Source organism: Barbus barbus (genome assembly GCF_936440315.1).
Source record: "Barbus barbus genome assembly, chromosome: 20".
NCBI classification, from domain to species: Eukaryota; Metazoa; Chordata; class Actinopteri; order Cypriniformes; family Cyprinidae; genus Barbus; species Barbus barbus.
The window spans coordinates 670,314-698,265 of NC_136748.1; the positions used below are offsets into that span (position 1 = coordinate 670,314).

General features: G+C 42.8%; 1 protein-coding gene across 4 annotated transcripts in view; it reads left to right on the top strand.

Moving 5' to 3' along the window:
• The window catches only part of LOC306886325 (homeobox protein Meis2), a 71,626-nt gene that overhangs the window by 17,003 nt on the left and 26,671 nt on the right, over positions 1-27,952 (top strand). For 3 of the 4 annotated variants that reach the window (XM_079443345.1, XM_079443348.1, XM_079443346.1), the window contains exons 8-9: positions 8,771-8,916; positions 27,762-27,838. In XM_079443345.1, the coding sequence (XP_079299471.1) occupies positions 8,771-8,916; positions 27,762-27,838 (223 nt within the window). The remainder of the gene's footprint in view (positions 1-8,770; positions 8,917-27,761; positions 27,839-27,952) is intronic. The other variant, XM_079443347.1, reaches the window with a different exon arrangement.

A 27,952-nucleotide genomic window follows, 5' to 3' on the forward strand; every position in this document is an offset into this window, starting at 1 on the left:
AATGCAGTTCTGCTCATTATTTTTACATTTGTGGAAGAGTGCTTGAACACTGGGAATGACTGTGGGAAGGACAGCGGGCCGCGGTTATTGACTTGTAAAGGAGCGGGTAGAATTGTATGGATAAGACGCAAGCTTCTCCTGCTCTTGTAAAGCGGTATCTGATTTCTCTGCTAGTTGGGTCCCCAGAGGGGCCGCTGGGGTGATGGGAGCTCACAGCTGCTGCAGAGAAGATCGCACACGGGAACTCTGGAGGTGTTCCCAACGGTGAACAGCGTCTCTGAACTACAGGAGGACGGTCATGTTTGTGCATGTCGACATATCGTGATACATTTGCTCGCTTAATCTGGATAGATAATAACATGAATAAGATCATGCAGATTTTTTTCAATCACACTCCAATTTTAGAGTTAGACCGTGTATCGTACGATAGTTGGCGATAGTTGGCGATACCCAGCCCTAGACAGCAGAACAGCAGCACTGGACAGCTGCAGCCAACAGAACGCTGACTAATTCATGAGTGCAAACTGCACATGTGCGTGCGAGAGAGAGAATCAGAGGAAGTTTTCATTGACTCTGCGATGAGGTAGCCGAGGCCCATGGGGGGGGGCTCTTCTCAGTTTGAACTTCATCAGGGGCTGCGCTTAATCAATACGTTATCGGAAAAAGAATTAATTACCAAAGCAGAATAAAACAGCTGCATTTTAAACGGAGGCTTCATCAATGCTTTAATCTCCTGCTTTCAGCTCAGGTGCCCTTAGGAATCGCTCTGACCGAGTGTAATGAGGAACTCAGGGACTTAACGCCCCACACACCCCTTTCTCTCTCTCACACACACACATCTGCCTTCCTAAACTGTATCTCCATCTGCGCAGAACCCCTCCGCCGCATTCCCTTCCCACCAAATTCCAGTCTTCCCAGGGATGAGGAAGGGTATTAATGTGGAAAGCTCCGCTGTAGGGCCGCTGGAGAGAGGCACGCATTCCTAAAGTGAAAGGGACTGAACTGTCGCTCGTCCGTGGTCCGCCCCATTACAGACACCCCCACCTCACCCTTGAGCGCTCCTCCAAACTGCATTTCAAGTAGGGTTGAGAAGGGGTTATGGGTGATGAATTGGGTTTTTAGTGAGCTCATTAGGAAGCCAAACAGAGTCGAGACGCAACGGAACGGAGTGGGGCCGCGGTGCAGCAATCAGTTCTGCTTGCTTTGTTCTGTGCCTCCAGGACATTTGTGAGTGAAAGTTCAGGCCAGACGGCTGATGAGAGAGGCCTGCCGAATGGAGCCCGCGATCTGATGGTTGACTTGTTGGTGTAGAAGTTTTATTCTTTGGCCTCTTCGTGTCTCGTGGCCTTATGGCCCTCGAAAGCCCATCGCTGATGCTCGGCTTTGTGTGTAATAACTCCAAGGTGTCTGTCGGGTCTGTGTTAGTCTGAAGTGCAATTGAGGGTGGAGAATCTCCATAAATGCAGGTTTGGTGTGGTGATGTGTAGAATCGGACCCTCCTCAATCTTCATAGTGGTTCAGGGCAGGACTTCAATCCAGCGCAGCTTTGTTTCAGTTGTTCCCTCTGCTCGTGTGGTTTGTAATATCACGCTCACAGGCCGTAGAAATCCTGTTTTGGTGAAAATTGATGTAATTTGCAGTAGTAATTATCTTAGTAATTAACTCTCTAATGACTGCGGTGTGAAAGTGCTGCGGCTCCTCCAGTGGCTCTCATGTGCGCAGTCATTATTGCTTTCCGCCGTAATACAAGTGTGTGCTGATACTGACTGGAGAGAGAGAATAGACTTGGATGCACCTCAGTAACCTCTGGGGCCAATTATTGTAATTTGATTTGGATGACAGGCTGCATGAAGAGTGTAGGGTGTGTGTTGGGTTTGTGGGGCATGTAGCATGTGTTGGGGTGTGTTTAGGGGCAGCTGGAGTGTGCTTGGGCTGTCATGGGTGTGTGAATTTCAGTTCTTTCACCAGACTCTAAGGTGGACACTCATAGGCATCACACATTCACTGATATTAGTCCTGCTCGCAGTGACAGTTAGACCAATTATATAGCACTTTAAACAATGCAGATTGTGTCAAAGCAGCTTTACAGTATTAAACAGGAAAATAGTGTGTTGATAATGCAAGAGGATGATAGAAAACACTAAATTTTCCAGTTAAAGTCAGTTTATCATTGATTCAGTGATGTCATCGTCCAGTTCAGTACATTTCAAATAGTACTTGTGCAATCAAGTCGACAATATTAAAATATAAGTTTATACATACAAAGTTTATAAGTAAATGTTCCATACGCCAGTGATTTTCCAAATCTCCTTTCTCTCACACACCCATTTCAGCTCTTGGAGTCTCTACTAATGAGCTGATGAGTTGAATCAGGCGTGATTGATTATGGAGACGTGTTGGTGGTGCTCCAGGAACGTGTTTGGGAACTGTGCTTCTGCCCTGCATCCGTGCCTGTTTTTGCATTAGTGTTGAATTAGTTGTACTTGCAGCATTGGTTCATGCGCAGCTTCCTTAAACCGTCTCTCGGGATGTTGTTTCCCTGTGATTGTCTTTCACGCGGGCCAGAAGCTCAAAGATGCAGGAAACAGCCGCAGCACTTAATGTCTCATAAACTCATCAGAGTGATTAGCAGACTAATGAAGAGACGAGATGAGGGGTGGCGGGAATGCAGCACTACGATCAGATGCCGTCCCTCCAAGGCCCTGTTTATGATGTAATGAGATAATTGCTGTTACAGGTAGCAGGTTAATTACACGTGTAATTACTTAAGCGCTTCACGCTGGCTCTTCTGAAACACTATTGGCATATGATTATCATCTTCAACCTTTGAACGCTCATGCTCCTTTTACTTTCTCCTGTCATTCGGGAGGCCGCTCTGTTAAAGGTTCTCAAACATTTTTTCCCATGATGCCTCTCGTTCCAAGCATGAGCCAAACAGTGCTGCCCCATTTTCATTTGTTCAGAAAAAGGTTTGGAGATTCAGAAATCCGCAGCATTCCTGGGATGACACTGACATGACTGTGAGTGTGTGTGTGTTGTTAAGCTGCTTCCGCATACAGACGTCTAATTAAAGCATTTTATTCCACTTCATTTACAACCAAAAGAGAAGCTTTAGTTCTTCAGTGCCAACAACCGCACATTACATCTGCAGGAAAACAGCATGACGAGAATGACTGTGAGAGCGCAGCTGTCCGAGGACATGAGTGTTTGTGCAGATGTGTGTGTGTATGAACGTTATTCAGAGCTAAATTAACTTTTTCTTGTGTATGTTTTTGGAGAAGTGGTTGACTGTCTGTGTTGACGATCCTGAAAAATGTACAACATAAAAAATAATCAATCAATGATGAAGAAAATCAAGCTGAAACTCAAAATATGATGAAAGCATGAGTGGGTGAGTGATTAGCATTAGGCAAACACTTCTCTGGATGAGAGGACTAGTGAATATGAGTAGTCATGTTGGGCGCAGGGCTGAAGTGTGCGGTCTCTGAGTGCGGCGGTCTGGATCACTGCTTTCCATCGAGCGCTGCCTCAGCTCAGTCCGTGAGGGGCAGGGTGCTGTAGATGGCGTCTCAGCAGGAGGCTGTAATTAGTGTCTTTAAGCTCAGCTTCTGACGGCACTGCCTCCACATTCATGCCCCATTAGCCTGAAACAAATGTCCGAGCCAAACTAATCGGTGACTGCAACTCTCTTCGAGACAAAGGCTGGAAAATGTGAAGCGCTTCAGCCCACTTGATTTGCCTTTTTACTCTTTTCCCATTGCAGTTGTTGTGATTACATATGTTTAGGGCTGCCACTAATCACTATTTTATTTCGATTAATCTATCGACTAATTTTTCAATGAACCGATAAATCTAAACGATTAATTTCCCGCAAAAGAAAATCAACAATTTTAATTAAAAAATATGGTATTAAACCAAATGAAATCCAAATTTCTATGAAATCCTTTTTTAAAGCAAAAGTGAAGTGCAGCAGAGAGTGCAAGAAGCAAGTGTCCATCTCATATCCAGATCACTGAAATCAGTTCAGTATTATAGTGTAAGAAAGACAACATATCCACACGTTCTAGTCTAATAATAATAACATTATAATCAAAAAACACTTTTTAAAGGAGCATTTACCAGAAATATTATTTACCAGAATGTTACGTGAAAAATGTAAATGTGCATTATTTCTGAAAAAATACTTTTTTTTAATATAAAATCAATTAATTGGAGATGCTTTTTATTATCCAAATGTAATGGAACAATTCAAATGGAATCCAGAAAATAGTGGAAAACAGAATTTGGTACAGATACAACTGTAAAACTGTAATTAACTGTAATTTTATTTTGATTAATAAAATTAAAAAAAACTGAATTTGGAATAAAACGGATTTCATAGGGCCCTATAATTATAGGGCCCTATGAAATCCGTTTTATGATGCAATGATGCAATAATAATTAGTTCAAATAAAGTATCAAAAGCAAGAAATCATATGGTTTTATTGAACAAAACTGTTAAAATACATAATACATTATAAACAATAGAGTTAATGTAGATGACACATTACAACAAAGACCTGTAGGGGCGCCGACGGCCTGATGATTATTTTTACACATTACTGTTTAATATTGACCAAGCACCATTTAATTCAAACGCACACTTAATCTTTAATATTTGGCCATTTCTTTAGGACAGAAATGCTACAGTCGCTGTAATTAAATGAATATGTGGACATCAAACCGTGTAACTCAGAGTGAGGGTTTGAGCTTTTATTTTGAAATCGCGATGTATTCTCCTGTGTTTGTGTAGATTTGTTAATGATTTACCTCTCAAATCTGATGAAATGGCGCACATTGCATTCCCAGATGAAGGTTATAATAAACACAAACTCAGAACATCATGCAGAGATGAGTTTGAGTCGCTCCACATATAATAAATAATAACAGTTTCTGAGGAGCCGCTGTGAGACGCACATGCTTAACTACACGCATGGAAATAATTAAAGACCATATACTGTATTAGAACTGCATCGCATATCATTATTTAATTAAATCATAGCGTTTGTGAATTCAGAATTCTGCTTAATTATGATTTTTAAATGTGTTTAATATATCATGCAGCCTTGGAAAATAGTCTAATAATGTGTTTTATGGATTCTCGTCCGTGAAATGCGCCACTTCCGGTATTTTGCCGGTTAGTCGATGCAAACAAAATGAAGTCGACGATTTTTAAAAATCGTCGACTAAAATCGACGAATCGCGACAGCCCTACATATGTTATATAATCGTCAGCACAGCTTTAGTCTCAGCCTCAGACGTAACGGCCACGGACCGCTGGCTAAACATCTGATGCATATGGCACACAAAAGTACAAACACTTCAGGAGTTTCGAAGTCGTCATCGGATTGGTTGAATTATACAGGATTTCTAGGAGACGTGTGTGTCTCGTTCTGTAACGTTCCGCCTGGAAACAAAGATGCTGTGGTGCCAAACCCCCTCATGAAAGAAGAAAGCCGTTGAGTTTACAACTGTGACGACAAACGCTTATCAGGATCAAATATGCGCTGGATTTTCAAAAGCATGTGAAATATTTAAAGTTCGCGGCATAGAATCTTTAAAATACGTCCGAGAGTTTTACACTGTCTGTTATTGTGGCGACATTTCCACGCCCCGAAACGTGACGATGAACGAAACGAACTGTGATTGGTTAGTCTGAAGCTCTGGCTACGCGAGACTAGCACAGCTCAACTCTAAACTAACTGTTCTGCTTCAGCGTCTACAGAACATGACCTCTATTATGTAATTATTATATTGATGAGCTATACCTGATTTAATCCATAAAAATTGTTTTGTTGATACAAATGAATGTATTTAGGTTAATTCAGCTACATTAAGTAGTGTTTTTAACTTAAATATAACCAGTTTAGATGTTATCATTTTTTTCAGTGTAATTAAAACAAATCGGCTATGTAAATTTCTGTTGTTATAATTCAGCAATACAACTCTTGAGATCATGATATATAGAGGATATAGTCAAAGCTGCAGGGTGTTGGACATTATCCCATCATTCAACTCTTTAAGTGACTATAAGATATTTTAAACATTGCCTGTGAATTTCTGTAAAGCTACTTTGAGACAGTGTATATTCTGAAAAGCTGTACAAATAGAATTGACTTCTCTCTCTCTCTCTCTCTCTCTATATATATATATATATACAGTATATATAGACTTCACTATAATATAACTATAATTTTTAAATAATGTTTTAACATCACTGGATGTGTTCATCACTGAACACTCGGTTGATCAATTGCCAGGAACAGGGTTGCCACGTTTTCACAACAAAACCCGTTCAATTACTACTCAAAACAAAGCCAAATCTAGCCCAATTGTGTTTCGAGGGGGGTCCACCGGTAAAAATCGAGTTCCTAGGGGGTAAAGTATTTGTTTTTTTGGCAGGGTTCCCCTGGTAATGTTTGCATTTTAGGAGCTAAATATCACGTTATTGGGGTCGCTTAAACCCGCAGACATGAAAACAACCCGCAGCAACAGTGTTAAAGTAGTAAAATGTCTCTGGAAAACCGCAGACTTGGCAACACTGGCCAGGAACCCAGGCTGATATGTAGATCTATATTTAATCATTAGTCTTTAATGGTGAGAAACTGAACTTTAGTTTGCATTTTATGGTCATTTTTGCTGTTGTCTATTTTATGTGGGTCAATGGGATCCAGTTTAATGTGGACACACACTGTCTCTCTCTCTCTACAGACTCAAAAGTGAACATAGTGTACATAGTGGTCACGATTGAGCCAGAAAGAAGCAGAGGGATAGAGCGAGAGAGAGAGAGGGCATGTTTTTTCCTTCTCCAAGGGTACTGCTTTTCCAAAAGTGCCTGGGGCGAGACTGCAGCACCTCGTCTCCCGGAGGCCTTAGGGCGTCTCCTAATAGCCACCCCCTCCTCATCTGCCCCCATCTCAGAGGTGCATGATGGGATACTTCCCCTTCCCCCTCTCCTCTTCTCCTCGTGCCGTCCTCATGTTTTGTGCTGGAGTTCACATCCGCACAGGTTCAAATGGCAGAGTTGCCAGGGAACAGTCAGAGGCCATTAGCGTTTGGGACGATTCGCCCTGCGGCGCTGCAGTAAGCGGGGGGGCCATGCAGATTAGCAGCTTCACATGTAATGAGCAAGTTTGCCCGTTCTTTTCTTTTCTTTTCTTTTCTTTTCTTTTCTTTTCTTTTCTTTTCTTTTCTTCTGTCTCTCTCTCACTCTCTCTGTCTGTCTTTGTTTCATGCCACTAATCCCGTTGCATCATTTTTTTGATTATTTCCACTCCTTTGACTCACTGTCATGTGTGAGAGCATATTTTCACTAGTGATAGCGCGAGATATACTGGCCAGTTTATTGGCTGATTTTTGGATAGATTATTGGTATCAGCTAAAAACACACCCTGTTATTAATACTCAAATGTACAAACAGGGTAATGTAATTGTTATATGTAAAATGAGTGTCCACTGCATTTCAGCAATTTTGTGTACATTTGATTCTCTGTCATTAAATTGCATGATGTGTACTTGATTTACTCTGAGCTAGATCTGAGACATGAGTGTGTCTTATGTCTTATCTCCAGACACGAGTGTGTGTTTAATTTGTGTACATATAGACTTGGTTATCAGTGAGTGTGTGTGTGTTTGTGTGTTTGTGTGTGTGTGAGGGGCGTCTGGTTTCACCCCAAGCGGTCAGGGGCCGTAGGGTAATGAAGCGACGGGTCGGTCTGTAAATACACGTGGGTCGCTCCAGCCACTGTGAGCAGTAGGCTATCATGTTGCAGTGAAAATGGAAACGTCATTAAATTAATCTGTCCACCTTTTGGCCAGGACTGCTCGTTGTGGTCCACTCATAACACACCACAACAAGACGAGTTTACACTCCCAAACACACACATACCACCTCCACTAATGTCATTAGAGCAAACGCCTGAACTCGCGCTCCATTTGGCCTGCGTTTAACCACCACACCGGTGTTATCCTGAGCGTCTCTGAACTCGCAGTTTGAATGAGTGTGGATTTCGGGCATTTGCTGTGAGGTCACTTCCACATTAGCACTGATTCACACGGTGAGGGCGATAAAACAGCACTAGAGAGAGAAATAATAGATTAAAACAGAAAGGGGAAGGAAAGGCTTTCAACTGTCCTTGTATTCTTCATGTATTTTGCATTTGATTGTGCCACCCATCGGATCTGTTCTCTTTCCTCTTTTTTAAAGTGATTAGTTGAAATATTAATGCGTGATTATTGCTTATATAGGTGCGTGTGATTGATGTCTCTCCAAAAACAGAGAGACGTGCAAGTGTAAATTTGTGGAATATCGCAGCGTAGTGCAGGAGTTTTTCAGATACATAATTTAGATGCCCTGAAGCAAGGCTTTCAAGGCATTTTCGCCTAAGGCCAAGAAAAAATAATTGACTTTTAAAAGTAAATCATTTTTGCTAATGCACAATTAATGGCAGAGGAGAAAGAAAGTAAGTCTGGGAAGTAGGTTATGAAGAGACATGAGCTGCACTCACACATGCACAAGACGGACGCTGATGGACATCAGTCAGACATGATATGTAAATGAGGTGCAGGAAGGGGAGGGGCTGCAGGGTTGTGCATTTGTGTTTATCACGTTGCAGTTGCTTTTGTCTTCGCAACCGTCCTGCATGATGTCAAGCAAAATAAGAATTTGTCTTTGAGGGTTTGTGTAATGTTAATGTGTGCCACGTTTCTAAAAATCTCTCCTTTTGTCCAGGAGATGGTTTAGACAACAGCGTGGCCTCACCCGGCACAGGCGACGACGATGATCCAGACAAGGACAAAAAGCGACAGAAAAAACGGGGCATCTTCCCCAAAGTCGCCACCAACATCATGCGGGCATGGCTCTTCCAGCATCTCACAGTAAGTCTCTTTTTCTGTTTGTGAGCTCTTTTATGAATATAAGTGCTGAGATCTCACACTGAACTCTTACAAACTAGAATTAATACACAGTCATTGACATAAAGACACCAGTTAGATCCAGCCCTCAAATCTGATGAAAGAATGCCAACAGCACTGGGACTTTTCACTGTTTGTATCACTCTGCTTGACTGTGTTGCAGAAATAAATTATTTAGCCATATTGTGTGTGTAATGTCATTCAATATTAATTTCAGTATCAACATATAAGCATTTTCACACTTGCAGTAAGTGCACAGTGTACACAGCTAAATCACAGCCCAATGGGGCAGTCATGGCCTAGTCGTGGCCTAATGGATAGAAAGTTGGACTTTTAACCTGGAGGTTGTGGGTTCGAGTCTCAGGTCCGGCACGGATTGTAGGTGGGGGAGTGAATAACCAACGCTCTCTCCACCCTCAATACCACGACTGAGGTGAGACCCTTGAGCAAGGCACCAAACCCCCAACTGCTCCCTGGGAGCCGCAGCATTGGCTGCCCACTGCTCCGGGTGTATGTTCACTACTGAGTGTACACTTGGATGGGTTAAATGCAGAGCACAAATTCAGAGTATGGGTCACCATACTTAGCCACACACCACTTCCCCCCTTCATGTGCTATCGGAAACTTCCTGTTTCCTACTTATGAAGTCGTGATTACGAGCTTCTCGTATTCAAGTGCTTTGATGTCGGAAAAAATAAAATGTAGCATCCCATTGGTTGGCAATCATATACATGCAGTTTGCTGACAATTCTGGAATTTTGGTCAAATACATGTTTATTTCACTGCTTATAAAACGCAAAGTTTGCTTCAAATGATCGTTCATATCTAGCCTATAAATACACTACTTTAGCGACAAGACAAAGGGATGTAGTTGTTGTGAGAACAGTGACAGCAGCAATGGTTGTCCCCTCCACCATGTTTAAAGTTTATGAACTCGGAAACTCGGGTATCAAAACTATTGCCGGAACTTGTGACGGAAGGAATCTGCTGGAACACTGAAAATGATGGACTAGCCCCTTAAAGTCCAGACTTCAACCCCATTGAGCAAATTTGGGGTGAGTTGGAAAATAAAATGCACAGATCTATTGTAGATTCAAATGAAAGCCTTTGGCTTGAGCTGCAGAAGGCATGGGATAACATTAGTGTTGAAGTTCTCAGGAAATATATTGACACTATACCAGAGAGATGTGCTAGTTAAAAGTGGATAAAATGATGTTTGTTGTGCTCAGAGCAACCACCTGAATTTTTCATGTACATTATGAAATGAAATCATGTTTTGGAGGCAAAAAAGGTAAATATTTTCAGATCTGTCAGGTGTTCTAATAATTTTGGCCACCACTGTAGATAATTAATATTATTCTGTACTTAAAAGTATAACAGCACTGTTACAAGGAGACCTTAAAATAAAGGATAACCTGTTTTCATCAGTTCTTCCTAAAGAGCATTTGTTGGGTTGAGTGTAGGTCTAAACGCTAGTTGTTGAGAGTATGTGTGCCGGTTTGGAGAGGTGGCACGCAGGGTCGTGTTCCATTTGCCTCTCTGATGTCACTACATCATCCACGGCTCAGGATATATCGATCAGGACAGGAAGGGTCGGGTTTCTGAGGGAGGTGCTGCCGTCCCTGAGCACGTGAACACAGCGTGTGCTCCACAAGAAACTGAGAACCGCCAACTGTGTGTGAGGGACATGCCCTGCAAACCCTGACGCCCAACTGGTCCCGGCGATCAAACCCGAGCCAAAGTAATAACGCTCCTTAAACACAGCTAATTAAAAGGGCTGTAAATCCATTAGAAACTGCCGCGGGATAATCTGAACTCTGCCATGCGCTTATAACTCTCATCATCATCATCATCAGAACGACTCCTCCGCAGCCCAATTTGACAGAAAGACAAAGACGCCTCGCTTTTCTCTGCTTTATTCTTGCGCTCTTTTCATTTGTCGTCCCCTTCACGCTCCCAGAACCGCTTGGTGCGCTCAGCTTGTGTGTAAAGCAGTGAAGAGGGAGGCGTCAACCCACCACCTACCTCGCTGCTTTTACCCACAAACGCCTCTCACTTCATTCACTTGGCTCCATATCACGCAGGAATTTCGCGCTTTTTTCAAAGATCATTAGGCGTCTTTACTGGCAGCTCGGGAGATCCTCATTCACGACGTTCACAAGAGACGCACTCCTGTTCTTTTAGAATAGTTTTAAATGCAATGAAAACGTAAGAATTTTCATTAGTGGAAATGCAGAAGTTTCCTTTTGCAGAAGTCTTTTATGAGCGTGAGCAATAATCCATCCTTTTTATCCCACCTTTCTATTATTTTCCATTCCTTTTCCGACCAACGAGACTTAATTGAATTATCCCGAAGTACCGGCCGCAACCCCCCTCACAATCCTTTACACCACACTGCCGTGCCACACACTAACACATCAGGCCTTTTATTTTAATTTGTTAAGCAAATGTATTTTCCAGTTCAGGATGCATTTGTGTGCGGGTGAATTCATGGGGACTTTGGCCCTGAATGGCCCGTAGCGGCAGCTCTCCATTCAACCATTCATTGGAAGGGGCAAAAGAAAAGCGGCGAGGTTGTATTTTCTCAACCGCGGGGCCAAAGCGGAGCTGCTCTTCCATGAGCGGTGGGGGTCCCTTTACATATGTTCTCAACATTGAGCCATTGTCACCTATTCTGAGGGGCTCAAAAGGACGTAACCCCTTCCCTTCCCCCGTTTCCATCCCCCGCACTCACAAAAAAATATGCGCCGGCTAACAGTTACAATTGTGGGCTGAAATCGATGGCCTCCTCTTCCGAGGAAGTCTCTGAGTCCGCCCTTATAAGTCTCTCTGAGCCAACAGCCAATCCCACAGGGGTGCAAAACATGGACCTACAGGAGATGCATGTGGCACATTCTGCACCCGACCGAAGAGCTTCCGCAGAACTCCAGAGTTTGGGTCAGAAAGCGCTGCAGTCGAAGCCCCAGAGATGTGCTCTTCTTCCTGGAGCTCTCTGGATCTCTTCCAGTGCCATTAGCAGGAGGAAATCCCAGCTGGCTGCTGTAAGCTTTCCCATACGGCACAGAGCTTATGTTATCGGAAAGATAAACTCCACTGTGGGGTGTATTGCTCTATTAGGCTTCATATTTAATGAGCAAGAAGGAGAAGAACCTTCTACGTGGCTCTCGGAGAGAAACGCAGGGCAGCGGTGAAGTGTAGTTTGTACTGACATCGCTGCAGGGTCACCCAACAATTTAATGGAGACAAACTTTGAATCCTCTCAATTAGTCGGTCGGCGCCCTGCTAAGACGAGGGTCAGCCTGCAATGAAAACAGGAAGCACTCGGATACAAAGATAGCACTCCAGGCCTGTGCTGTCCTTTCACTTGGGTAAACCTTCAAGAAGTTGTGCAAATAAATAAGCCTGAAATGTGAATCAGCCAGTGGCATGAGTTTGGGGTGGGACCGTCTGGGGAAAACTGAATATTTAGTGGAAAAAAATAATGTGGGGCAGGACTAATCCATAAAACCTGCCAATCTTTATCCCTTTATCCATTTGGAATTGACTGGGTTATGAAAAGTGAGCTGTGCTATTATTGGCTAATGTTATTTTTACCCAATAACACAGCTTTTGCATTAGCTGAAGAGTAATTTCAGCAGTGGAGAATGTTAGGTAGCACTTTATTTTGATGGTCCCTTTTGAACATTCTGTTAACAATAAGTAATGTTGGACCTACATGTCTACTAACTCTCTTTAGATTGTTAGTAGACTGTCTGCTTAATATCTGCTAACTCTTTATTGTGATGGTCTCCCAACCGACATTCTACTGACTATAAGTAACTTTGCACGTACATGTCAACTTACTCTACCCCTAACCCTACCAGTCTACTAATACTCAACTAGCACTCTAATGAGAGTTAGTAAATATGTGGTTGCAACATTACTTATAGTTAACAGAATGTGTTAAAGGGACCATCAAAATAAAGTGAAACCGAATGTTATTACGTGATGCTTTCTACAGAATAGCACTTATTAAATGTATATAAAGCAAGAGTCACAAGTTCATTTCTCATCTGCCACCTTTGTTCATGAGCTAAACGCCTCATCAGATAATTGTGTAAGCAAATAAACAGGATCAGCCTGTAGAGTCACGCAGTAAAGCAAACAGACCCATTTTTGAGGCTCATCTCAGACTAAACATTTGGGCTGATCTGCTCTGACTGCAGCGGTTTATATGTCTGATTCACGTCAGTGTTCATTTCCACTGCAGCACATCTGACAATAGTTTCAAACAAAGGACACACTCACAAACACAAAAGGCACACTTAAAAACTTCAGTCAAATTCTTCCTCACTCTCACACACACAAACATGAAATGTGGTCAGTAGGTTCTCTCCCCCCCCACCGCATGTAAACTCTGGGTTTTCTCAGCAGAGGCGTCCTCCATCAATGTGTGCTGTAATGCAGGGCATTCTTAAAGCAGCGGTTTCATTTAAGGCCCAGCGAGGTTGTTTTGTGACGCTCCAGGGGTTGCAGTAGGGCAACACTAATCTATCATGGGCTTGTTTGCCCTCTGTCACCAGTGCAGCCTATATAACAGTTCTGTTCAATGTGTGTGTGTCTGCATGTATAAGCAAACCTGAAGACCAGAAACATAATTTACCCTGCTGCACCTTCAAATGTGTGTACTATTACATCTGATGTGTTATTGATCAAGTAACTATTAACATTACGACTTAGCTGATCAGTAACAGTATTATCATATTTTGAAAGTGAAAACTGGCCATAAAAGAAGCCATTTTACACTAATGTGTGCTTTTAAAACAGTTTTGGTGAAGCTGTGTGTTGGATAGTCACCCTACTGTAAGGACACACTCTGGCTGCTGTCTGCCATTTGTTCTGTTGATGCCTTCTGATCTCGCTGAGTTGTAAATCTAGAAATCAAGTATGTCACAGTAAACGGCCACTGCTGCAGTCAGTTTGTCAGAACCTCCGAACCAGAGAGACTTGAAAGTTCAGATGTCCGTATCGAGTGACTCTTTCATTCTTGCAGGTCGTGGAATTTAATGAGAAGCCACATCCACCTTCCTCTGTCATATGCAAGGACTTGAAAATAGTTACTTTCTGTGTGTGTTTGCAGTGTTTGCAATTCTTGGTTATCAGTAGTTTTGTCAACCATTCAATATAATACAGAATTGTCCCGAATTTAAGACAGTAAAGAAATGCGACATATGCCATATGGCCACCATACGAATAACAAATTCTCAATCATCCTTTTTGGACAAATCATTGCTTTATTATCAATAAAATTTTAGTTCAAAATTTGAAGTGCCATTGTTTTAAAAAATGCTTTACTGACAGACGTTTCATAGATGTGCAGTTATTATGCTTTCAAATTTTATGCCATTTGTATGTCATTTCACAGTATATCCACCTCTCAAATTACTACACCACTTGTGCAGTCACACTTCAATAGTCATACAATTTACTGATAGTTGATGTTTTTTGTGACATTAAAATTCCTTTTAGAATAATTGTACATATAAGTTAAGCAAACAAATGTGATTATTTCTGAGAACCTTTCATACGCCTTTTATACATATACTTTACTGCAGACACACTGAAATGACATACACTATGTGGTAAAGTACAAATATTTTGAGCGGTCCCTTATCCTATAAAGAATCACAGTTGTCCCTTATTTTCCTTTTCTGAAGCTGTCAACCCTAGTTATTAGTGTTCCTGGGAAGAGGCTTTGGCATCAGCTAGCATTTGGCATTAAGTTGTTCAACATCAGCATTCACTTGCCTCTTAAATTCATGTCTGTGACATTTAAAGATCTGCAGCACACACTAACATGCTTCAGCATTCTTAGGTGCAGTTTAGGCAACAATGGCAATGAAAGTAAATTTGATTGTTGTCTGATTTTAGGCACTTCTTTAATGGGATTTGCTTTCAGATCACCATGTCCATATTTTGAATTGTTGCAGCTAAATTATTCTTGAAATATGGCTGTTTTGTAATAACATTTTGAACCTAAAGGCAATCCTCTTTCTTGTCTTTGAGCATCATCCTGTATGATGTGTAAGTTATGGCATGTTTATCATGTTTTAATGCTTTTAGAGATAAATGAGTCTCTGTAAACCTCAGAGACAGAGCGAAATCTTTCAGTTGAGAGATGACCTTGCTGACACTTGGAATGTTCCTACATACCCAGACTGAGTTGGTATTAATAAAGATGGCTTGAACAGGCTGGAACACGCTGTTCCATGCATGTGTGTGTGAGGGGAATGCATCTGCTCTGGCCTGAAATGCACATAAACAGTGAGGAGAACAAGAACTTCACTTTATTAACTCTACATCTCACTGGACACCTCAAACTGACCTCCACCCAGACAAGTACACAAGGTGCCAATGTCCGTCCAGAAGAATGCAATCATGTGGTCCAGATTTGTTGTTCTTCAGAAAGCTGATATAAATTTGTTGAAAGTTTAACTAACGTGCTCAGCCTGATTCTCTTCAAACTGTTGCTCCTCCATTGATGTAAAAGAGGAAACCTGTGATATTAGAAGACACTAATTCCTGCTGTAGCACCCTTTTGGCAAAGCTGTAACTAATAAATTGTGTTTGTGTGAAATCAATGCATGCATTCACATACTTATGTAGAGTATGTCTCTGGCTAAAAAGAGGGAGGAACTAGGGGTGTGGTTGAAGAGACATCTCAGACATAGAAGCGGAAAACTAAGAAAGGACGGTTCTGTGTGTGTGTGTGTGTGTGTGTATGTGTGTGGAGCAAAAATCAAAACCAGACTGTGTTTCTCTGTTTAGTTTGTCAGGGGACTGGCGCTCCTCTGAATCCCAGAGCTCTATTTCTGCTCTGTGATCTTCCCGCCCATTCTCTGCTGCTGTTTTTATTCTGTTTTGTTTTTCCAGCACTTCTCCTCACGGGCCTCCCTCTGAGCTCTGTCTGCACCTCCTTTCTATCTCATAATGACGACCAAGCGCTGTGACTGCACAATATCATTTCATATCTCGAATGGTGCATCAAAGGCTACAAACAAAACACACCAATTTGTTGTGGTTTCCGTTCAGCCTCCCAAGACGTTGGCAAACTGAGGCCTTTTATCGCCTGGGCTACCACACTGTAGTGTGATCCTCACTGTTCAGTTCAGGCTCATATGGGAGTTTTTCATGATGACTTAAACTGGTGAGCAGTATCAAAAACATCCACAAAATGCCAAAGAAATAAATAGATGCCGAGATAAATAAAAGACAGACAGATATCCTAATCAAACCGGAGCGTTTTGGCTCCAGATTCAAATGCATGTGAATATTGATCAGATCGCTGTAGTTATAATGTCCCCGGGGCACGGCAATCCCTGCTCAAATCTACAGCGATTTAGATAAAGAGACTTGGCGAGACATTACGGATTTCAGCAAGCAGAACCTCCTCCCTCTTTCTCCTCCTCCTCTCCCTCTACAACTGGGGTGCAGAAGAAAAGCAGGGAAAACCTGTAATTACACACACTCTTCTGAATCTCCCTTAATGTTCATTATTTGAAACCGGTGGCAATTACAAGTTCAAAGGGGCTTAGAGGGCCAGCAACCCGCATAATCACCAGCAAATGAAGTATAGCGTGTTCACGGAAGCGGAGCGCACTGCTGGGGGGGTGAATCATACATTTTCATACAAGCACAAATCTCTGCCACCTCGGGGCTCTGGCATGCACTATCCCTGCCTCGCAATCCTCTTAGCCACGGCTTTTTGTCTGCCTTCACCCACCAGCAACCCTCCGACATAGAAAACGTATCAAACTTCACCCTGGCTTATGTCGCACAATTACTGCTGTTTGTCCCGCCCACCCTTTCCTCCAGATTACTCCACTCTGTTTCTCTCTCCTCCTCTCCCTTCCTCCCATCTGACGATACATCCACGTGATGCAAGCGCAGGAGTGAGCGGGTCCCGGCAGGTGTATTTCGGTTACCTTTGGAGACAGTCACATCGGCTAATTCTGTCCACAGGTGGCTCTTTGCGCATCGAGAGGAGGGCTTGTGAGGCCGGCGGTTAGCTCTGGTTTCAGAGCCGCCCAACTGGTGGTCATTGTATACATCCTCTCCACATCTACACCTCCACACAACATGCTCTCTTTCTCTCTCTCTCTACCATGTTTATCTTCTTCCTCTGTCCTGGTTCAGTGCTGCAGGTCACCTTTCTTTCTGTTGGGCTTTCGTATGCCTCCCCCGGTCAGTTGTGCTGATGTTTGCATTAGGGATCTTTGATAAAATTTCCATAGGGACCTGCTCTAGTGCTCACACCATTTCCTGCCTTCTGCTCTCATTGTTTGTCTCGCTTGCATGGGGAATGTACAACTCCCACCTGAATTCAATAAAACGTTGAAGCTCCTTGGCGTGGCGAACATCAGACAGTTAATTTTTCATTCAGCAAAATCTCCTCAAAAGGAAGCGAAGGCTGGCTGTTTCATTAAGTGGCCCATCCAGGCAGACACGTGCACCACAGCAGAGCCCATGTTTGCCCAAGCAAGTGTGCATATTAGAACGGAATCCACGGGGAGATTAATGGGCTACTGCCTCTGTACCATTGATTATCTCCACGCCATTTTTCCCTCTTCCTGCACACATATTAAAAAGTAATGAAGCCTACGGAGGAAAGGAAGGCAAGACTTCACGCATCATTTTACGTTATCTGGACTCTAACAGCGAGGAATCTCTGTAAGGCATGGTTTGAGCAGAATTAAGTAAACAAATGTGGAATATGTCTTTGAAACAAGCTGTGGCAACTGGAAGAAAAAAAAATGCTTAAGCAAAGACAAGCCCCTGACACATGGAGGGAACTCTGCAGATGTTAGCAATTTTGTTGTGTAGTTTTCCTAACCTTACAACGAGACCTCAATTGCTGGGATTTAGTAACCAATGACAGCAATGGAAATGTGGAAGATCATCAGAAGCCCCCAGGATTAGAGTGATCTATAAAGCCAGTTCGATAGTCTGTTATAGGTCTCTGGACAAACGGCAGTCCATGATTTGCCTTCTATTTGAGAAATATGAATGTCCCAGCCAGTACATGCATCTCTACCATTCTGTTCTCCTCTGTCATGGCCCTGCTGAAAGGGTGTGGGGGGGGGCTCTTTCAGGAAAATAACTTCCTGAGACATTACGTGAATCAGCAGACAGCCTTATGGCCCAGACCTTCCCAAGAGTCTAAACTGTTAGAGTTAAAGGTGAGGAACCACATTGAAAACCTGATGGGAAACAGTTTTTCCTGCCCTGCAGAGCTTTATTTTTAATGCTCTTGGCTTCATTTGGTTTTAGTATGTGGTAATGACTTCTGCACCAGATCTTCCTCTACAGAGCCCAACCCTCAATGGCATAGCCATTACTGAAGCACTTTTACCATTATAGAGGCACGCCGCTCGATTCCCGTCAGTCAAAGTTGACTGTACTGCGCTCAGCTCTGCATTGGATCATGAATTATTGTGCAGCGGTAAGGCAGGGGATCAAGTAAAGGAAAAAGTAAGAGTTCGAAAATCCACAAACACAATGGAAAGAACGCAACAACAGCTGTCTTACACCTCAAGCAGGCTTCTCTGCAAAGTGATTGGAGAGGAGCGGGTCTTGGGTTACATTCCTGAGATGGGGATGGCTGGTGTTGGTTTCAGAGGTGGGGGTGGAGACAGCTCAACAAGTTGTTGAAAAGAACACAGACGCTTGTCATCAGCCTCCAGAGCAGGGAGCCATCTGAGTGCATTTTAGTTGCAGAGGTTAATGACCTCCCTTTGCTCTTCCATCCTGCTGGAGTCCAGTGCACCAGCAGCACTCTGCTGCGTTTGAGCTCACAGTTCTTGCTTGTGGCCTGGATCAGTCCAAAAAGCTGTAAGTGGATCCTGACAATCCCTTTTTATCTCTCCCTCTAGGGCAGCGTGTAAACTCTCAAAGTAACGACGGTGTTTGGATTACTGTAGCTCCCTTTGATGCCTCAGTATGCGCCATGCAAAGTGCAAAAAGAAGAAAGACCGAGCCAGAACTGACATGCACTTTTTTTATTTACTGTTTAGTGGACCTACAGTACATATACTACAGGGACAGTCCACCAGGAGTCAAGTTCCTTGCTCAAAGGCACAGTGATAGGGAAACTCAATCCTGTGATGAATCACTCCTTTTGGGGTTTGAACAACACTGCAGTTATTGCACAACTACCATTAGAGTTGTTAATCTGCTCTGATATTCAAGGTTGCAGTTCTCACTGACCTTTCAGGTTTCAAACGTTGCGGTTTCATTAGGTAGGAAACTTTTAGCTAAAAAAAGAAGAAAGCAGGCTACATTTCTTATTTGTGCTGCCTGTTGACCCCCGTTCACTAATAAACGGTAAGCTGAGCAAGCTGTTGGTCATCCTCTCATGGGATTGTTGGGTAGCTGCCAGTTTCCTGCTTGCTTTGTCAGTGGATAAAGTTGGTAACAAACGAGAAGCCTACAGCCAAGCCGGTCAGTCAGGTCAGAGGTCAGCAGGCCTCAGGGCAGGATTGAGCAGAGAAGCACTATGGGGAGAGCACAGGCGGCTGGAATGTACCTAAAAGAGGCCCTTTGCTCTGTTCCTTAGCTCTGCTGCTCTTAGAGCCATTAAAACTCTTCATACATACCTTAGACTAAAACATCAAAAGTGGAGAGTCCCCGGGGATCACAGCAATCCACTGCCTGAGTGTACAGTGCTGACGGGAGGCCTTGATTTTCTTTCAAAGGTAACAAAGCCCTGTGTAAAGAAGAGTATTTCTGAGAGGTCATAAACGACGAAAGCAGTAGGAACAACAGGTATGATTTTAAGTTTGTCTCGTAAGGTTTTTGCGATCATGACCATGAGATTTCTTGGGCTTATACTGTCCTGCTTCAGTTGGCTTGATCATTTTAGCGAGGCTGAGTTTACCGAAACCCTCCGTGACAGCCTCTCTATGCTGATGCTTTGTTTAGTCCTCTTGGAGAGTCAGTTAAATGGGCGCCATGCTTGACTTCTACATTTTTAGCATCATTAACCTACAGGAAATTGCCCCTGCAGCTGTTTGCCGGCTGCTTGGTTGCTCCACATTCCAAGCTAATGGCTAAACATCGAGGTTTCCTCTACTGTGAGTTTTGACTCAAAAGCAGATTTGACAACTCAAGTTTTCTAGTGTAACAAATGAAACATGACATTATGGGTTCAGAGCCGGATAAAAGATGCTAAAATGCCATTGACTGCTGCTCCCAAACCAGGCCACAGAGACAGCATGTGCAAATAACCCTTCTCCTCATTAAGAAGAAATTGGCTAACAACTTTTTAAAGCTTGCTGAACTAAATTATGTATATGTGCAATGTATACAGCATCTTAGATTAGCCTGTGCTAATGCTTTGTCCTTCAGCCTCAAATGCCAGCACAAAAAGAGACTTACAATACTGCGTGCTGCCAAGACCTGCTCACATAAAAGGGTTTGGCTGGAATATTGAGGGTTTGCTGAACTACTTTGTTGCCTGCAAGGAGAACGACCCCGTTGTTCTTTGGCTGTCCAGTGGCCTTTTGGACAACATTTCTGTTTTCCAGCCCAGTCCATGTACCTCATGAGCAATAAACATCCTTTTCTCTCTCATGCAGGCAAAATATATTAAAGAATAGCGTAAGTAAGTCTTGCCCTGTGGGAAGGTGGGGGCTGGACAGCAGTAAGCCATAGGTAGTAGCCCAGTGGCCTAATGAACATGACCCATGAGGTCTCGGCTCCGTTGCTCACGGGTGCCATCTAGACTAATCAAGTCATTACAGACTGGTGAAGGCAGCGACAAGAGAGAATTCTTGTTAGGCCAGATATTATTATTATTCTTTTTTTTTTTTCAGTTGTAAATCTGTTCTGAGGCCAGCAGGTTGTTTGCTTCATTTCACAGGCTTTCATTTTACAGTGTGAACTCAGGTCATGTTTATCTACTTGATTTGTCAATTTGCCTCTGAGCATGAGTGATCATGTGACTTTATGACAGCCAGTAGTGTCAACTGACAAGACTCTTTCCCTTCCACTTCTTCCAGTCTGAAATGAAAACCTCTGTTAAGGCATCGCAGGGAATATTCCTGCATGCACATGCAGTAAAAATTAGCCAGTTGATGATGGAACCTGCTGTAAAAATGAAGTTAAACTCCTGCCCCAGAAAGGTTTGCCTGATCAGGTGGAAAGAGAAATTCTAGGGATGTTGTGGTGAGACTTTAATTTGGTCAAATGTACACCCTAAAGCCAGAGGGTTAAGAGGATGAGAAGAGATTCAGTCTATCTTCTGTTCCCCTTTCCCTACGCAAGGACATAGAGATCAGGTTCCTCTCCCCTTGAAAGAGCCGGCTGGCCGCGTCTGTAAGAGAAGACATGAACCTGATCTGATGATTAACTAGCCTCATCACTATGGCTGTGGGCCACATCCAGACACACACACATAGTCAAGGTTTTTTTTTGTGTCCAAGTCACAAGGTCTACACAAACCCCCGCTGCTTTACACCCTTCACGTTCGCTCTTATTCGATGGGTTTGCAGGCATCTCTATTAATGCTACACCTAGTCAGGGTTAGTGATTTGAACGACCCCCAAACACCAAGCAGTGAACTTCAGCACATAACCATTTGTGCCAGAGCTCCATCTTAAAGGGATAGTTCACCCAAAAATGAAAATTCTGTCATTAATTACTCACCTTCATGTCGTTCCAACCCTATAAGAATTACAAATTAAGATATTTTTGATGATAACGTTGTTTATGTTCTGGGGGAAGTGTGTACATGCGTCGTGGTACTCTCCAAAATGGCTGAAGTCGGTAACTCGGGGGAGAAGAATTGTTGAATAAAGTCATTATTTTAGTTTTATTTGCACACAAAAAGTATTCTCGTAGCTTCACAAAATTGAAGTTGAGCCACTGACGTCACATGGACATTTTTACCGATGTCCTTTCTACATTTCTGGGTCTGGGAACATTTCAGTTGTGTTGCTGTCTATGCAGGGTCAGACAGCTCTCAGATTTCATCAAAAATCTTAATTTGTGTTCTGAAGATGAATGAAGGTCTTACGGGTTTGGAACGACACGAAGGTGAGTAATTAATGACAGAATTTTCATTTTGGAATGAACTAACCCTTTAAGAGGCACAGGAGCTACATTCAATGCTGCTAGCTTCATTTAGCCATTGTTTTATTGTCTAATGGTTTTCGCTAGTATTATAACTGAGAGAGCACATGTCAGTTGCTGGAACAGCTATAGCTAACAACAGCCGCTAAAGAGCAAAGCTTTCTCTAATTGTTTGTATCTCTCAGTTTTGTTTTGTGTGTATTGGACTGTGTGTGTATCTCTCACTGCAGTGGGTGTGTGTTTGTTCCCCTGCGCGGTTCTCTCTGACGGCCTTGAGAATGGGAGTGATTGATTTTTAGCGCTAATGCTTGTTTACCCTCAGCAACTACGTTCCAGGCCAACCTCACGGGGGTGCCCACCTCCACCCCCCCAGCATCCCCCTCCGCCTGGCCTTGCCAATCCATGTTTTTGCAGGGCAACAGTTTGCTTGGCAGGCAAATTGATAGCTAGAGTCGCTCTAGAACCTTGCACCATCTTCAGTGAACATAAATTATTGGTGTAGAGCAAACAGGGGGGCTGGCAGCAGTCCAGCGGCTCCGAGCCCAGCCCAGCCAGCAATTGTTGTGGGGGCACAGAGAGAGGAAGAATTAGAGAGAGAGAGTCTAACTGCTCTCCTCAATAGCTTTTCATGGCGCGCTGGGCTCCAGGTGCCCCTTTGAAGCCAAATAAATTGAAACTGTTTTACCTCTGAAAAAACCCAGCGTGTCAGTCATGACTGAATCTGATCCTAAAGCCGCATGAAGATACATTTCGCTCGAGCATCGGGGGTGTATTTTCGATGGTGCATTTCATAAAACCGAGGACGTGTTCTCTTTTGTGCATGCATGTGCGTGTGTGTGCGTGTGAGTGAGTCTAGTTGCATTCTTGCCGGCTTCCTTCTTGTTGTCTGGATGCAGCGAAGTGCTGAAGAAAATCAAACACACACAAAACACCACCTAAGCACACACATTTAACCTTAGACACACACAAGCTAGAGTACATAGAAGCAAGCTCCTTTTATCCATCTTTTAAACAAAACAGTCTCTTAGCTTCTGTTCTGCTGAGCAGAAATCAAACACAGCACCCCTGACACACGCTTCATGAGTCATTTCATAATCAAAGTTAACTTTCTAAAGAAATCTAAGTCCTTCTCGCAGTAAATGCAGCGTTCCTTCTTATTACAAATACAACAAAGACACCATATTACAATTATTCATGAATTTGCCTCGTAAAATGGAATATATATATATATATATATATATATATATATATATATATATATATTCAAATCAGTCTTATCAAAATAAACCTGCAGTCTTCATTTGGTTGGAATATCATTTTTGCAGAAACACACATATGTAAATGCATTATTAACAGCCTCTCTAAATTTAAAATGTGCCAATCTTTCTGCAGATGTCTCTGTAGCAGATATTAAAATGTCATTCTGGGCTTTGATTGATTTTATTGGGAGTCTGTTATCTTGCTGTGCTCAGTTTGATTAAACATACAGAGACGATCACAGTCAATTTGAGCTGCGCGTCACGGGGAAACTCAAATGCTTCAGCGATGATGGAGTAGTTGGAGAATAATTGAAATTGTTGGTAAGCGGCAATGGAGTATTGAGAATGTGGCCTTAATTTCGGTTCTGCAAACCTCCAAAACAAAAAAAGTGCGTCGTATGACAGTACAGCTGTCTGCGCGATCATTTTAGCATCTTGTTAAATGCATTACGTTTAGGTTTGTGCATTTAAACACCAATGCAGAGTCAAAAGGATACCGATCCACTGCACAATGGATTGTGGGTTGCAATAGCCGAAAAAGCATGCACTGATGCACGCTTCATAGATGCACTGCATCATTCAGCCTGCTGTTTTCAACATACTACTCCTGTTCACTAATTCTTATCTCGCCTATAGCATGTGAATCGGCTGCAGCGTTCTGTAGTTCAGTCGGGGGAAGTGCTGGGTTTCATTAGGCTGCAGGACTCTTTAATTCATTGCAGTCTGGCCTCGTACTGATGAAGTCATTCATCAAGCGCAAGGTCAGCCGCTCCGCTGGGGAGTGTGTGTGTGTGTGTGTGTGTGAAGGGGGGGTGATGTGTGTGAAGGGGGCACTGGGGGTTCAGGCTCGATGTTACACTGAGTTGCGGTGAAGAGCACATCACACCCTGTAATTTAGCCAATAGAGTGCAAACACACATGCACACACATGCACTCTGGGAAATAAAATCAGCCCACATGCACTTGCTGCGGACTGTATGATGCACTGACACATCCCAGAGGACTCCTTCCCCGACCGCGTGTGTGCGCTCAGAATGGCACGAGCAGCAAAAAGCCGGTGCCATTAACAGGCTGCAGCGTAATTAACAGTTGATTCGATTGCAGGCTAGCGCTGGCATCTGCAATAAAATAAGCTGCTCATTTTTCTGTCTAATAATTTATAGACTGCACCTCTTCACATTCTGTGGTCAGTCCGTTTCTCAGGATATTGCTCCGGCTCTTAGTAATTCACTCTATTGATTGAGTTTAAAGCGACAGGAACACTTTCAATCTTTCTCTGATCTCTCATGCTAAGTTTACTCTTCGTCATGCTGTTAGGGTGTCATGCACACCGCTGGAGGAAATTAATAATTCATATTAAGGTAGTGCTCTGTTCAGGTTTCACTTGTTTTGTCATTTGATGCTTTATTTTACAGTGCTAGACTCGACCTGCGATGTCACTCGGACGTGCATTACTCTGGTTGCATCTGTACTTACAGAAAGCAACAGTGTCTATATTGAATAATACTGAGAGAGAGACAGAGGTATAATTGAACTGGTAGGGATCAGGGGCCTCATGTACAATAATTTGCATAGGTTTCATCTTATGCATAATCTAAATAATTTCTCTGTGCATGGCCTGCGTAATCCATATGCACGTTTCCATTCATGTTATAGCACCAAGTTTAACATACCTTTAATTTAGCTAAATCCTGATATGTGCAATACAAATCATGTACGCATTTCCATGGCCATGTGCATCGTTTATCAGGCCCAAGGTCTGTATTTACAGTGATTTGTAGAGCAGAGCTCAATGAAACCGGATCTGTTGTATATTGTGTGTCTGCGGTCAGGATATCTTAAACTGGGTTTGAAGGGTTTTATGCGCTTTCTGTTTTTTTCCTAGTGCGGGAGAAACGATATAATGTCATCTCACTCCTTGAAACGTGTCTCTGGTTAGTTGAAATCATTGGGTTTGTGGTGGCTGGAGGAAATGTGCAGCGATGTAGTATTTATCACCAATATGGGATTGTTTTAGTGATGCAGAAGAGATGCCTGAAATAACACTGACACATATATACAGTTTTAAGACAGCATATGAGATTAAATTAACACTTACATTCAAAATTAACAAACTTTTTTGGTTTTTACTAGTGATTGGTTTTTGGTGGATTTTGATGACGTGTGTGTGTTTTTGTGTGTGTGTGTGTGTGTGTGTGTGCGTGTGTATGTGTCTGTGTGTCATGAATCAGCTTGGTTGACAGCATATGATGACCTGTATTCTGTATGATGACCTGGATGCATTCACACTGTAAGACTGAATTCAGCTTTTAGTGTGTGTGTGTGTGTTCAGTGCAGAGAGAGAATCTGCTGCTGTCTGTGAGAGGATCACACACACACACACACACACACACGAGTGTATGTGTGCTTCACAGAAAAACAGACCTTGTCTTGCCAAGCATATGTCAGCACTTTGCAATCAAAAAATGTATTTCTATGTGCCCATTATCATATTTCTTTGTTAATGATTTTAGCATATTAAAAGCTCCAGTGTGCACAAGTAGAAATCTGATTCATGTGTCTCTTTTTCATTCATTATTTGTTCAATCTTACAATTATTTTCTGATTAATTGGACACATTCCAGAAATGTTCCCTCCTCCCGCTCTTTAATTAAACCTCGGCCGTTTGTTTCTTGACGTGAGCGCTCAGGGTCAAAATTAAACTGCGTTTCAGTCGATCTTATTTTATGCTTTTGTTCCCAGTGACTTTTATACAATTTGTAAGATTGACCTACTAGAAGAGAGATGTGCCACCTACACCTACCCTACTGCAGACAGCCTGGTTTATCCTCACGCGTGCGTGTGTGTGTGTGTGTGTGTGTGTGTGTGTGGGCGCACATGTGTGGCGAGGGCTGAATCAAAGTGGAGCGTGAGGATTGTTTGGTTCTTAATCTGCCTCTTAAAGACATCTGTCAGTGCGGATCACTATTGTTTGTCATGCTCGAGACACGCTCGGCACAAATTCAATCCTGCCATTTCTATCATGTCACATTTGGTAGATCAACAGTGACACAAATTGTATCATTGCATCCCGCGCGGGGATTGTGTTTGCAGGTGCGACTCCTGGCAATAAGAGACCTTTGCAGAAACGTCTTGCTTTAGCGCTTGGCCTGCGTTCATCAGCAGCACAAGGGACGAGCTCAAGTCATTTCTCTAACCGTCGAGGAAAGGAGGATGTTTCGTCTTTCTGCTCCGAGCGATGCGTTTAATCTGACTGGAGTATTCACTGCGGTGCCGTGCAGATCTGTGTGTTAAGTGTGCAGTATCTTCTGCGGCTGTTTTTATGCATGCTTCTGTTAAATCGGTCCTATCTTAGTTCATCTGCATCCTCACCCTGCTGATCTCTTGTCATGTTGGTGTTTGCATTATACAAGCAGCAGAAGCAGCAGCACTTGACCACTGTAACACAGACAAATAGACTCCAGCTTCAGTCTTTCACTCATAAAACTGAACACACACAGAACGACACTTGCCTTTGCTGCAAACCTATTGTGAAAGATGCCTGTGCAAGGCTGGATTCACAACCACTGCATATAGGACACTTACCCTCATCGCTAGCACCATGACTTCAACACTGGGGGGTAGAACCAATTTTTTTTCTATAATTAAAATATTTAAGGGGAATAAATAAGGAGTTACACTATATTTTGTTTGGCCCATTTAGACAATCTGTTGACTCTCAACTGTCAACTATGTCAACTAACTCTCAATAGAGTATTAGTACATTATTAGGTTAGGGTTAGTTAGTGGAATAAGTTGACATATAAGTTACTTATAGTCAGTAGAATGTCTGTTGAGGACCATCGAAATAAAGTGTTATCAGAGATGAAGCAGACAGTCACTAATCCTCTAATGCCTGCTAGTCTAAAGAGGACTATTGTTAACAAAAAAATTAATTCATGAATGAAGCCTGAAAATCAAAGTCAAACAGCATAATTTGCTTTGTCTGCCTAACATTTCTTTTGTTAACGTTATTAGCAAATATTAAATGCTTAGGTACTTATATTGTTCCTCACACTCTTTGACTGTTAAAACTGAAGTGTTGTGATGGAATTCCCCCGCCTAAAGTAAAGCCCCGCCTTCTTTGAGATGATTGGCTATCTCCGTTTTTGTGACACTGATGAGGCAGACAGCTTTTGGTCATCCTAACAACAAACAGAGTGGTGCGTAATGAAGCACCGCAGAAGCTGCATTGTGACCATTTCTAACGATTGGGTCAAACTCTAATAATTAGCAGAGGTTGCACCGCTATTCGTTGTTGCTACTTCGTTGTGCACTATTTGCTGTCGTTTAGCTGTGAGTCATTTGTGTACTGTTTACTCTGTGAATATGACTGGTTTGTTGATTCTGTGTAGTTTCCCGTGATCCTGACGGAGCGTGTTCTCTTGTGTTCTCTTGCAGCACCCGTATCCTTCAGAAGAACAGAAGAAGCAGCTCGCTCAAGACACAGGCCTCACCATCTTACAAGTAAACAACTGGTGAGTCGAGTCACTTTTCATCTCTTTTGCCAGCAGCGTTGACCGCGCAGACTCAACTCACGCATTATCGCCGCGGCTCTTTGCCGTTCGACACACATTTGTGTCCCTTTGATG